This window comes from Enoplosus armatus, chromosome 17 (genome assembly GCF_043641665.1).
Source record: "Enoplosus armatus isolate fEnoArm2 chromosome 17, fEnoArm2.hap1, whole genome shotgun sequence".
NCBI lineage: Eukaryota > Metazoa > Chordata > Actinopteri > Centrarchiformes > Enoplosidae > Enoplosus > Enoplosus armatus.
The window spans coordinates 14,188,267-14,201,148 of NC_092196.1; the positions used below are offsets into that span (position 1 = coordinate 14,188,267).

Genomic DNA, 12,882 nt, shown 5'->3' on the forward strand with positions numbered 1-12,882 from the left:
CATAAAAAAACAAAAAAGGAGACGGTGGCGGTAAGTAGAATATGGTAAGTATTTTTAAGTACGTGTATTTATAAATGTCTATCTGTCTAACACAGGTTTAATGCAATTAACACCTAAACGGATGTTATTTATAATACTTACACCAAGAATGACTGTACATAGTGATACGGGTGATACATATATTATACATAATATTAATAACGTTTATACAGATATTAACTGTGTGTGTATGCCATGAATTTAATGTAGTGTTGAAATTACAATTTTATAATTGTTGCCGTAGCTTTGTTTCGGGTTGTTTCAGTTTGGTCACCTTAATTTGGAAGTAATTACCGGAAGTCTTGGCATGCCTACATATTTGTATTGACATAATTAAATTAAAATTAATCAAATTAAGGAAATATAGTTCCCCGCTGTGGCCACTAGAGGGCAGTAAACACTCATGACTCTAAATGCTCTCAGGTCAGACACACACACAGTACCATTTACACTAGCACTGGTGCTAATACTGTGCTGTGTACCACTGAAACTTGCTATGACGTTGGTATGATCACCAGGTTGTACTGTTTTACCAGCAGCTCTTTACTAATACAATTATTACCAAAATTGTTATTTGTGACAACACACTAATATATAATATAATAATATAATATCGACTTTTTCATTTTGATAAGTATAACGATTTTATACTGAAAATAACACTGTGCGTTAGCCATTTTTAGTGTCGCAGTTCGTTGCTGTGACCACTGGAGGGCAGCAAAGACCTGTCAGTTTCTAGTCAGACATAATACCATACTAACACTTCCCGTCAGTACCTTAGCGTTTCTAAAACCGTGTCCAAGTATGTAAATGGAGGCGGTCAAAACATTTGTTTGAAACGCAACACATAGTGCTGCGGTGTACGTTACTTGTTGTACAAAATGAACTATGGCAATATTGAATAATAATAATGATACATCTAAATATCTGCATTATTCCTACTGACGAATAGGAAGTTGTAGCCTATAGCTGTCACCACCAGAGAACAAAATTAACATAATTTATGTAGTTTGTTTCCAATTGCCTCACAACATTAGCAGTCCCAGTTTCTGTAGAGGAATGTGGCTGATGATGGTTTGTCAGATCACTGGAGTGTAAATCTGACTTTTTTGTCAGTCAAGTGTCCTCAACCTTGTCTTTGTACTATTGTACTGACACAAAACCAAATAAATGAATCCTGCTAAAAGTAAACAAGGACACTCAGTGTTATGGATGCAAAACACTCAAAACCAGACCCAGTGGAGATCAGATCTTAGTTTATGAACTGAACTGCAGTTCCTGTTACTTTCTGTCCTGGCAAGATGTGTAAAACTGGACAATGACAAAAAAAGCTGCCTCTTTAAAATGAGTGAGCTACATACCAGCTCCAAGAGACATTTCACATAAAAAAAGACAGACAGAATTTTGTTTATTTTTTTATTTTCTATAAAAGAGATGAGTTTATTCAATGATCATAACAGACTGAATCAGAGACCTCGATAGACCACTCACATACCAAACGATAATCGAGGAAAACGTTTCAACAAAACCCCCAAAACAGAACAAATGTAACACAAAATAAAATACCTGAATAAAGCAAACTCTGGGCTGAGCTGCGGGTCAGCACATTCTCTGTAGAACTCATGGCACATTATGTCCAACAGTTATTGTGAAAAGGAAAAAAAAAGGCTAAAAAGGAATGAAGTTATTTTTTTTTACCCTTTCAAAACCAGTCTAATAATAAAAATTCTATATTCATATATGGTGGACTTCATAGAAATTAAAAAGGTGACTTAAGCACAGAAACAAGTTCTCCTGAAGTACTGTTTATCTGTTTATTCTCCTCATCAATAGAATGCTTATCTACATCGGGGAACATGCCTCCCTGCGCCACACACTTTTAAAAAAATTTAACAAAAACACACACAGTCACACAGCCGTCCAAATTTACACAGTCACACTCACAGACCAGACTCAAACGCTAGTGTGGCAACGCTGAAACGTATCTACCTAAAATCTGCTGATTGAACAAAATGAGAAAGTAGTTGTCAGGTGTGTACACTCATAGAAGTCCAGCTAAAACTAAATTTAAAACCCGAATATTGACAACGGGTAAAATATAAAACGCTGTCTTTTCCTTTTTTTTAATTATTTTTTTTTTTTACACAAACTCTTTCAAAAATCTCCCTCCCCTTTCAAATATTACACCACGCAGTCCTGGCTCGCCCCTTTCTAAATCCCCTCTAAGTGTAATATAAGCCAACGAGAATTGCAATACAATACAGGCACTGGAGAAAAACACCATAAGAGACAAGTGAAGAGGACGAGATGCATTCAGATTTCAACCCATCCCCGGTCCAAACAATGTCTCCAAGAACAGAATTATAACTCACATCCACTATTATCGAACAAGAACAAAGATATAAATCAAAACTGTTTTCAGCGTTTTCCGTTTCTTAACTTTTGTTATCGTTTGTCTTTTTATTTTGTACTGTCGACAGTGTGCCCTCAGTGAATTAGAAGACGATTTGATGCAAAAATCAACTGGAAGCTCCTTCCAGTCCCTTGAGCCATTTTTACTAACCTGATTCAAGTAACAGCTACAGAAATGTGTTAGGTGTTTTGTCTTATTCACCTGATTGCCCCCTTCCCGCCTCGAGCACTCTGCCTGTTGACATTTGATCAAAACCTTTAGGGAGGATCAGAGAGCACACAGAGGGAACAGCAAGGGGCTCCTCAATCTTCTCATTCCTTAACTGATCCAGTAGTGTGACTGTTCTGAACAGGCCAATGATATGAATATTTCCAACATTATGTCTCAAAGTGTAATACAAATAATGCTGTGACACTTGTAGTGAAATCATATTCCAACTAAAGCTCAGAAACGACCAGACCTTTCCCTTCTTCTGCTAACAAGTTCCTGTTGTAGCTTTAAATGAAAAATACAAGGCAGGATGAAAACTTCAACTGATTCCGTCTTTGATAAATACTTGCTGGAACTATGATAATGCATATATTCAGGGTTTTTTGTCACTAGCTACCTACCATGTTTTAGGACAAGTAATTTAGCATAAAAGATAATGGGTTGTTTGGCATAGACAGAGGTGGCGGAGTGTGTTGGTTTGAAGATTCAAAGACCTAAAGAGGAAAAAAGAAAGATCCAAAATAAACAGTTATTGTAGTATAAGAAAATACTTCTTTACAGTAGATACTAGATGATGAAAAAAAGGTCTGCACTGCTCCTACTCCTGGTTGTAAATGTTATTGGTTTGTCCATGTGTGCAGGCCACAGAACATAATGGTCTGTTTAGGAAAGAGGTGTAAGGCAAACTGTACCTTCTCTGCTGAGAAATATACATGATTTACAGTATGGAAGTTGCCCCCCCAACCATTTCATGTGTTCACTTACAACAATCAAAACAAACAAAACAAAAAAAGACCAGTCTTCTTCACCACCTCAGACATCTGGCAGTTTCAAAACGCCTCTGCGCAGTCTGTCAGTACATTATCAGAGCATTTTCATACATAATGGGATGTCTTTACTCTTGCAATTTATTGTTGCTCCCACGCACACTGTAAGAAGCAAGTGTGACAAAGGCAACTGTGCCAACAGGGGTCCTCTTTCTCCTGTAATGAGATATCAGGCAGGCAATGCCAAATTCCCAGGAAATGACATCCAAAACAACGAGACTATCCCCATGTGTCGTGTGTGTTCAGTCCACAGGGGCAAAGCAAGCTGTGACTGCCCGTCTAGCGTTTGTACTCAGTCTCCGAGGGCCCGTCACATCTACATACAGTCCTTGTCCCTCTGTGGTGCGTGGTCGCCAAATCTCTTTTTAGAGGAAGTTTACATCATCCAAGTGTTTTTCTTTTTTTTCGTTTTTTGCAGTTACGTTTCAGTTGCTCCTCTCCTCAAAACAGGTTCTCCTCGAAGATAGCCATTAAGTCACTTTGGAAATTCATGTCAATAGTTGCTGCCATCTGGAGAGAGAAAAGAGCAAGTAAGCATTTCTTTTACATTCATTCCTCCTGAAAGTGCATGTTCAGTTTCTAGAAAAGTGCTCCTACAGCTACAAACATAAACACAATTCTAATTTGTTATTGCTTCTGTTTGTGTTCAAATTGAGCTATTCATCTACGGTACACATCTTTGACAATTCATCTTTTTGTATTACATGGCAATTAGCATCATATTAAACTCCATGAAACTAAAGAATGCTAAAGACAATCATCTCACCGCTTCTCGCCTCCTCCTCTCCTGCTCTCGGCGGCGTGCTAGCTCCCTCTGTTGGTCTAGTGGGTTCTGTGTGGCGGGCTGAGGCGGTGTTGGGGGTTGAGGAGGCTGCTGAATAGCAGCCGGCTGGGGCTCCTGCTGCTGTTGCTGCTGCTGCTGCTGCTGCTGTTGTTGCTGCTGCGAAGGAGCTTGGATGTGCTGCTGCTCCAGACGCCTGCGTGGCTCTTCGTGCACCCTTCTGCTTGGCTCCATGACGTCCTCTTCATCTCGCCCTCTGGAAAACATTTAGACCAATAATTCACACCAGGTGAAATCAAATACTTTTCACATTGCTGTGGGGGGGTTCCCATCTGAGAAAGAGATATCCTTACAGCTACATCTGGTGTCATCCTGGATGTCTCGCAGGAAAAATGGCTGAGCTAAATATAAAACTACAAGGGCAGAAAAACAAGATCACTTAGAAAGATATACAGCATGGATAAGGATCTGTATAGAGATGTTTTAGCCGATATACCAACCGATACAAGTGATTATAATCTTTTCTGGTTCATATGTTGACATCTGAAACAACCCCTCCTGCAGTCCTTAGTTACACTTGACTCTCCGTGGCGTTTGTGGTCCTATAATACGGCCACTAGAGGGCATAATGTGTCTTATTTAACATCAGGCTGCCCATCCAAGTACATTTTGTCTTAACAATATCTGATTTCTTTAAAGATTTTCTTCTTTGAAGCTTTGTTACAAATCTGTAATTACATGAACTCAACAGGCAAAAAAGTCAGTCAACTTCATTATGGTGTGTGTCAATTTCTATCAGTTTAAATGATAAGTGAGCCCTTCTTGCCAGTGGTACATCTAGGTATTTTGTCTCTAGTCTTCTTCTGGACAACCTTACCGTAGTTTGTCCTGCTCTCTGCGTAGTCGGTCTTTTTCCGCCTGCTCGGCTTGGGCCTTCAGGGCTTTCTCCCTCTCCTCTTTCTCCCGGGCAGCACGACGGAACTGCTCAAAACTGTCACTCGATGACTTCACTGCAGATAAGGGCGTAGATGTGGACTTTTGTGCCAGGCTGGCCCATGAGCCCATATTCTTCAGTTTCACATCCTGAGAAAACACACACAAAGACGAGAAGCGCCACATGAATTATCAATCAGGATCAAATCAAAAATCTTGCAAAATGCAATCTTACATTAAGTTCATGTACTGAAATGTTAAAGAGTTGTATGACTGTATGATTTAAAAAAGTGACTATTACACCCACCTGTACCTTTTTGGGGGCACTGGGCGCCTTGGACTCCTGCTTGAACTTATCCTTGTCTTGCAGAGAGGAGGGCGGCCCAATTGGCTCAGAGGAGCGGATGACAGGTCGCGAGCTGTCCATAGACTTCACATCTGCTCAACACAAGTACACACATGCACACATAGCCTCAATATCTTGTGTAGCTTCTTATTCTTATGCACTTTAACCACAGAAAGCCAGAAGAAAAACAAGAAGTCTGGGTACTCACTCTGTTGGCCGTGGCCTGGTTGAGAAGACTTGATATCAGGATGTTTGTGATGGTCTGGTCTCATCGCAGGGTTAAATGGCTCTCCTCTCATCACTGGTGATGGAGGAAGTTTCTCCTCTTTTATCCCACCTTGACTCCCAGGGGCCCTCTGCTGCATGACAAGGAAATGGATTCCAAGTCAGACACAGGTATGTGGAGACATAACGTTAGCCCTGCACTAAACCCCCCAAAAATACTGTGTCCAACCTGTGCAGGTTTCTCACCTTCTTGGGCTGCATGTTGTGAGGTGGAGACTGGTGAGACACAGGTGGATACTGGGGAAGTTGTGGGGAATGCATCATGAGAGGGGATGGGTTGTCCCTCATGTGACCTGTCAACAGAAGGGAGGGGCGTAAAACTTCAGCCAACATAATTAATTTGAACAGCAACAATTTTTGCCTGTACAACCAGTTACACATTACTTTTTTATCTCATCTTCTCAGACTTACCCGTGTTGTAAGGGTCAGCCTTGGTCGGGCGAGGGGAGGGCTGCTCTTGCTGCTGCTGAATGATCTGCTGTGCTTTGTTGGTGGGCATGGATACCTTGTGTTGTGATCCCTGGGACTGACCAGCTAGTCCAGGACCCTGCTGGTAGTTCAGTTGCTGCTGTTGTGGCTGTTGTTGCTGCTGCTGACTATGCTGCATGTGGCGGGCCTGGTGTAGAGGAATCTGTTGGGGAGGGGCCTGATGTAATGGGGCTGGCTGAGCCTGGGTCTGAACAGGGAGCTGGGGAGGAGGCAGCGTTGTCTGAGAGGAGAGCTGAGATTGTGCCTGGACAGACTGCAGGAGAGAGGCCTGTCCTGGTGGTGGTTGTTGTTGCTGTTGTTGCTGCTGCTGCTGCTGCTGCTGCTGACGAGCCTGTGCCTGGAGCGACTGCATGGACTGCTGGGGCTGACGGGCTTGTTGGAACTGCTGCAGGTATAATTGTACTTGGTTCATAGGCGTTGTAGACCCTGGCTCTTCATCATCCTCCAGCAGCATCTGGGGAGGTTGGGAAGACAGCAAGCCCTGGGGTGTAAGTGTTGGAGGGGACATGGGCCGCTGGTGCAGGGGCTGAGGAGGGTGGAGGATCTGAGAAGAGAGCTGGTGCTGTGGTGGTGCTGCTGACTGGGGCTGGGGCTGGAGCTGCTGCTGCTGTTGCTGTTGCTGTTGTTGTTGTTGTTGTGGCAGGGTTGGCTGCTGCTGAGGAGGAGCTGGTTGCTGCTGAGGGAGTTTGGGATGAAGTGGCGCTGCCTTGTGACTGGGTCTAGAGGGCTGCTGAGGCATGGAACTGTGCAAGGCTATGATTTCACAGTTCCAGGAAAGGAAGAAGAAACAAAGCATATAATTAATACAACCTCCAGGAGATCATTTTAGTGATTGCGATCCTTAATATGTTTACAATAAAAAAATAATAAAACAGCAATAAAATTTGTATATGAATTTTGTTTTGGGGGAACTGATAAAAACAGGAATTTAGGAAACGAGAAAGAAAAGTGCACTGTAAATAATAATATCCATTCTCCCTCTGCCTGCTCTCCTAAATTCAACAGTAAAATTGTTGGTTGGAGTAAGATCAAAGTAGACAGACATTTGTTATGTATAGTTTAAATGGAACACGAATTGTAATGTTTATTTCGTTATTTATGCAGATGTGTGCCTAATTTGAAAACTGCATGGGGACTGGTTGATAGGGATTGCAGTTATACCTGCAAAAACACTGACAATTGAAGTAGCCATTAATATTGGACCGTCAAAAGTGTAGCAAGCTGCATACAATCTTACCTGGAGATGGGAGGATGGGATGCTGGTTGAGGAAGGGGTGGGTCTCGGGGGACACTGGCCCAGCAGAATGAGCGTTGAGGTGTGGAGGTGCAGGTGAGGAGGAGTTGCCTGTGTGGTGGGACAGATGCATGAGGGGTTGGCCGAAAGGCGGCAGGGAATCAAAGCTACTCTCCAATAACTGGGAAGACTCCAGAGCAGCTACAGGGGGAGCAAGGAAGCCTGCAGGAGATGGCTGATGTTGCTGCTGATGCTGCTTCATCTGACTGCTGGACTGAAGGCCTGCAGCTTGGGAATGAAGCCCAGTCTGAGCAGGGCCACTCTGAATATGAAGGTGCGTCTTCTTCCCCTCCTTAACAGGCTGGCCCTTCTTCTTCTGTTGCTTTATAATACCTGAAAAAAGTGAAAGAAAGCTTAGGCACTTAATTCTGAGTTTTTGATTAAAGGCATTTGAGCAGTCTAATTTGCAGCAAATTACCTGTTGCCTCAGCTTCACTGTCTGTGCTGGAGCCACTGCTCTCTGATGAGGATCCCGTCTTTTTGGAGGTAGCCATGGACTCCACAGGCTTCTCAACTGCAAAACAACAACTATATGTTTATACATTTCCAGAATAAAGCTCAATTGATTGATACAAATTCATTAATTAGGATAATGATTACTTTGAGTAATTTCATCATTCCAATTTCTAAATAAACTCAGGTGTTTACACAGAGAGTGACCAGTTCCCCTTGCTGGTTTCCTAGAGTGGCTTACCTGGAACCTTTTTCTTTTTGCGGAGGCAGGAAGACACATATCTCTCCAGCTCGCGCAGAGTAGAAGGCTTTAGCGTCTCAAAGTCAATCTCAATCTCATCTGGGTTTGAGTTTTTGAGTGAGGGCTCTCTAGACTGGATAATATGCACTACACGGCCGAGCTTGTCACCAGGAAGCTTGTTGATGTCCAAGCTTAGCTGCCTCTTCTCCTCATATGTCATAGGCTTGCACTTTTCCCCTGTAGCTGATGACCCAGCTGCCCCCAGGTCGTCTTCAAGGCTGGGAACCGGCTGAAGGTTGGAGGGATGATTGATTTTCATCCCTTCCTTTTTACTACAAAGGAAAAACACAAATGTGTAATTTACCCATATGTATTTAACACTTTCTAGAAGGTTACTGAATAAATAAAAGGCTAGTCACACAGCTCAAAGGGCTTTAAAACAAAAAACAGACATTTGAACACTTACTGGTGAAGAAGACATAATAAAGATTACCTATCAATCATGGAACATGCTGCATTGTAAGACTTGAAACAGGTCTCTCAACATACATAAAACCACCGTGTCAACTCAAATACCAACCAATCATCTTCTTGGAATGCAACGATTCAGTTTTTAAGGATAATATTTATTTAAAAGAAAAACACCTGTATACAAAACATGTCTTCTGATGACCAAACCTCTAGTAGTTTTCTCTCAACCATGATCACAATTACACAGTGCAAGAGGGGGGATACGAAATTGAGTAAGGGTAATACTGAATTGTGTAATGCCAAGCTGATGGCTAAAGAAACATCTAATATCAAGGAATTGCTCTAATCGACAGCCTGACATAGAGCATGTTCAAACAAGTTTAATACCCACCTGGGTTTCTTCTTGGGAATAACCTCTTTGTTGTTATTGTTACTGGTCTTGGTCTTCTTAGAGAGCTGCGAAACAGGTGTAGCATCCTGGATCTCATCTACAAGGCAAGGCATGCCTCCTTTCTTCTTATGCTTATCTTTCTTCTTCTCCTTCTTTTCCTTCTCTTTTCTCTTTGGTTTGCTGGCTTGTGGTTGGGACAGGGCAGCCAGCTGCTCGTGGACAGCCTTCAACTGTATCAAGAGAAGAGACAAGTTCTCAACAAAGGGTAACAAGGGCATGACAACAAATTTGAAGCCACCTTGAAATCTTTTCTGGTCACTGACCTGCTCCTGGAGCTCTGCCAACCTCTGGGCTCTCTCTTCTTCAGAGTCATCTGTGGAAGACTCAGACTCAGAGGACGAGTCACTGGAGCTGTCTGAAGACGACGCAACGTGCGCCAAAGGAGGCTGGGGCTTAACAGGGGCAGGATGGTGAAGTGTAGGAGCTGGGGCAGAAACCAGGGGCTTGCTCTCAAGTTCATCTGGCATCTTGGCAAAGCGCATCTCAAAGACATCCTATAAAATTAAAAAGAAAAACAAGCTAAGCAAAACCTTATGTGTATGTTTGTATGATGGCGGATATCATGGTTGATTTTTAAAATGATTAATCAAAGTCTATATTAATGAACTGCCTGTCCGTTTATTTATCTAAGCAACATTGTTTGCATGTTAGACTATATTTACCTGTAATTTGCGTGCCATAGCCACCACCTCGTGGTCTGGTGGATTATATTTGTAGCAGTTGGAAAACATTAATCGTACGTCTGCAGCAAACTCCTGGGGTTCCCGGTATTGCCTGTTCTCCAACTTGGCCTATTAAACACATCAAGGATATGAATTACTTGCCATGCCACAACACCTCTCTCTTCAATATCGTATGGAACTGTTGATAAACTATGCTGTCTTCAACACACCTTGATGGTGCTGAGGTCCATTGGATGTTTGATGATATCATGATAATCATGTAGTCCCAGTGCATCCACATCAACAGGTTTGTAGAATGGCCAAGCATAAGCAGCGTGCTTCTTGGACAGCATCTCCCTAACCAGACTAGCGCAGTATCCCAGCTGATCCTGTGGTTTGGGGCTATGACCTCCACTTGGTCCGCTCAGTCCCATCCCGATGCCTATGTGATGCTGGGAGTCTGGAGCATCCTTCTTCATCAGTTTCATAGGTCGGGTACTCTCTCGCCTGGGTAGTGTCTTCCCAGATTTGGACTCTGCTGGTGAAGACTCACTCAGTTGGTCATTTGCTGTGGGCGTTGTAGTGTCTGCTTTTCTTTTCTGGCTCTTTCTTTGCTAGATAGAAGTGAATATAAAAAAAGCACAGAAATGGGGCAAATGCACAAGGAATAAGTGATTAGAATGAGATGCCAAAACTTAACCACACCTGTCTAATGCTACCAAGCATGGTCAAAAATGTGCCCACTTGCCCAAGCATATTTCCCTGTGTCAATCACACTCACTTTGGTCATGGTTATAGGGTTCTGCAGCATAGGGGCAGTGCTCTGGATGGACGCTGGGGGAAGGGAGGTCTGAGCAGGGGGAGGCACAGAAGTCATGATGGGAACTTGAGGAGCGCAGTCTGACTGGCCGAGGGAGTAGGGAGCTCCAAGCTGTGGTGCATGGCTGGGTAACGTTGGGGGCACGTGGGACGGCAGGGCCTGCATCAAAGGCTGGGGAGGTAGTGAAGGCGGGCCCTGCACTGGTCCTCTGGTCTGCGGTGCTGCTGAGAGGTTTGACAGACCACGCGTTTGAGGAGTCGTGGACGAAGAATCAATGATAGCCCCTGGTTTCAAGTTCAGACCTTGATGAGAGAACAAGACACTTGGATAAACATCCCATCATGTAAACATTTTCAACATGTGTTGACTGCAAGATAGTGCACAATAGTGTAAAAATGGTAAATAACATACCTCCGTCTCTCCGGCCCCGGCCACGTCCCTTGCCTGTCATGACAACAATCTCAGTTTCTTCCTGAGGCATTTCTGTGACCTTTTGGAGGAAAGCCTTCTCTAGAGCCTCAGCCATTAAGACTATGTCATCTCCAGGCTGCAGGGGGAGACAAACACTCTTAGCATTATCAGAATCTTTGGCACTTTAAGGTAACAATGGCTCCAATGTACAACTATGTTACCTTGTTGTATATGTAGCAGTTGGTAAACATCGTGTTGAAGTCTTGGATACATTCTTGGGCATTCCAGTAGTAACTGTTCTCAAGCCTTTTCTTGATTGTTCCCATGTCCATAGGATTTTTGATTATTGTGTAGTAGTCCTGAAAAGGTTGCATACAAGTGTGTCAACAATGCAAGAAAGGAACTGTTTTTCAGAATGACATTCTCTGTCGGCATGATGTAGTTGCTGTGATTCAATTTGAAGTTAGCTTTGAAAATAAAATTAAAAGTAAAAAAGAAACTCAATTTCAGCAATTAAGCAATGTTTTCTATCATGAATTTTATAATTAACTGAAGTAACTAACATTCGGATTTCACCCATTTCATCATTCAGCAATGCATACCATCTGTTATGATAAATATTGCTTTTGATAAAAATGTTGTCAGTGCCACCTTGAAATCCACTGCTGTCTTTTCCAACAAATGTATGACAAAGTTTGTAAGGTGTTTTTAAGTACCAACCAAGACTAATCAGAGGAGGTAAAAAAGGAGGTATATCGATGTGCACACCGATATAAAAACACTCAACTCTGCAACAATGAAATGAAGATACATTCACAGAATATAATTTATATGAAAATTGTTTTTACATTGTACAAGGATGAGTGCCATTTGACTTCTTCTAAAAGGAGTTAAATTAACCCTGATATCTCAAACAATGCTATGTGTACACATACAGAACAGGAGAGGGGTGACCTAGTTGGAGAATAATATTTCATTGTAAAAAAAACGTATTAGATGTGCAGCTGGAATGTGTAAATGCACAAAATCTGGTGGCAATTTGTATGTGATACCTAATATGTCCATGAAAGTTTTAAAGGAATGCAGCATCATCTACACAGAGTCAAGGTACTCACAGGCAGGTTAAGTTTGATCGCATCCACTGGTGCATGAAAGGGCCAGGCAAACTGGTGCTTCCACAGGCCCTTCACCACCATCTTGAGCAGGTACTGCAGCTGATTGGTCTGGCGCTTTGGCCTGTCAGGATTGATGTACTCTGGGGGTTGGGGGTTGCCCATTGATTGGGCCTGCCCCTGGCTGCTGCTACTGCTGCTGCTGCTGCTGCCCGACATCTGCGCTGCATCCAGGCCGTCCCCCATTCTAACAGGGTTGGCCGTGGGCTCAGGCCCTGGAGCTGGGGCAGGGGCAGGGGTAGTGGTGTTGGCAGGACACCAGTTCAGTCTTGGCCCCGGCACAGACTCCACTGACAGAGCACCACTGATCCCATTGCACTCCTCGCCGGACTCTCTGGGGAGAGAAAAATAGCATACTGTCATTAGCATGTCTATAAACACAGTCTTCAATAACATTTCACTTTGTTAACATAGTCATTAACAAAAGTGTATTGGAACCATTAACCAATACATGGTTAAGCAGACCTCTGATACACTGCAAAAGTAATAGTATCATACTAGTTTTACTTTAACCACTGTTTTAGTGTAGATTAGTGTTTTTTCTCTTCCAGCAGCCATTGTACTGTCCACCCAGATGTATTTGG

At 42.9% G+C, this 12,882-nt stretch overlaps 1 protein-coding gene across 1 annotated transcript; it reads right to left on the reverse strand.

The window, feature by feature from the left end:
* Positions 1 to 1,468: 1,468 nt before the first annotated feature.
* Positions 1,469 to 12,484, reverse strand: brd4 (bromodomain containing 4). Its single transcript, XM_070922695.1, is given in 19 exon segments — positions 1,469 to 3,999; positions 4,256 to 4,526; positions 5,148 to 5,353; positions 5,511 to 5,647; positions 5,758 to 5,905; positions 6,021 to 6,127; positions 6,246 to 6,615; positions 6,661 to 7,076; positions 7,561 to 7,950; positions 8,036 to 8,123; positions 8,268 to 8,643; positions 9,174 to 9,403; positions 9,497 to 9,727; positions 9,896 to 10,024; positions 10,126 to 10,509; positions 10,677 to 11,017; positions 11,127 to 11,262; positions 11,348 to 11,485; positions 12,242 to 12,484. Coding segments are annotated over 19 exon segments (4,410 nt in total). The 3' UTR covers positions 1,469 to 3,930.
* Positions 12,485 to 12,882: the final 398 nt, after the last annotated feature.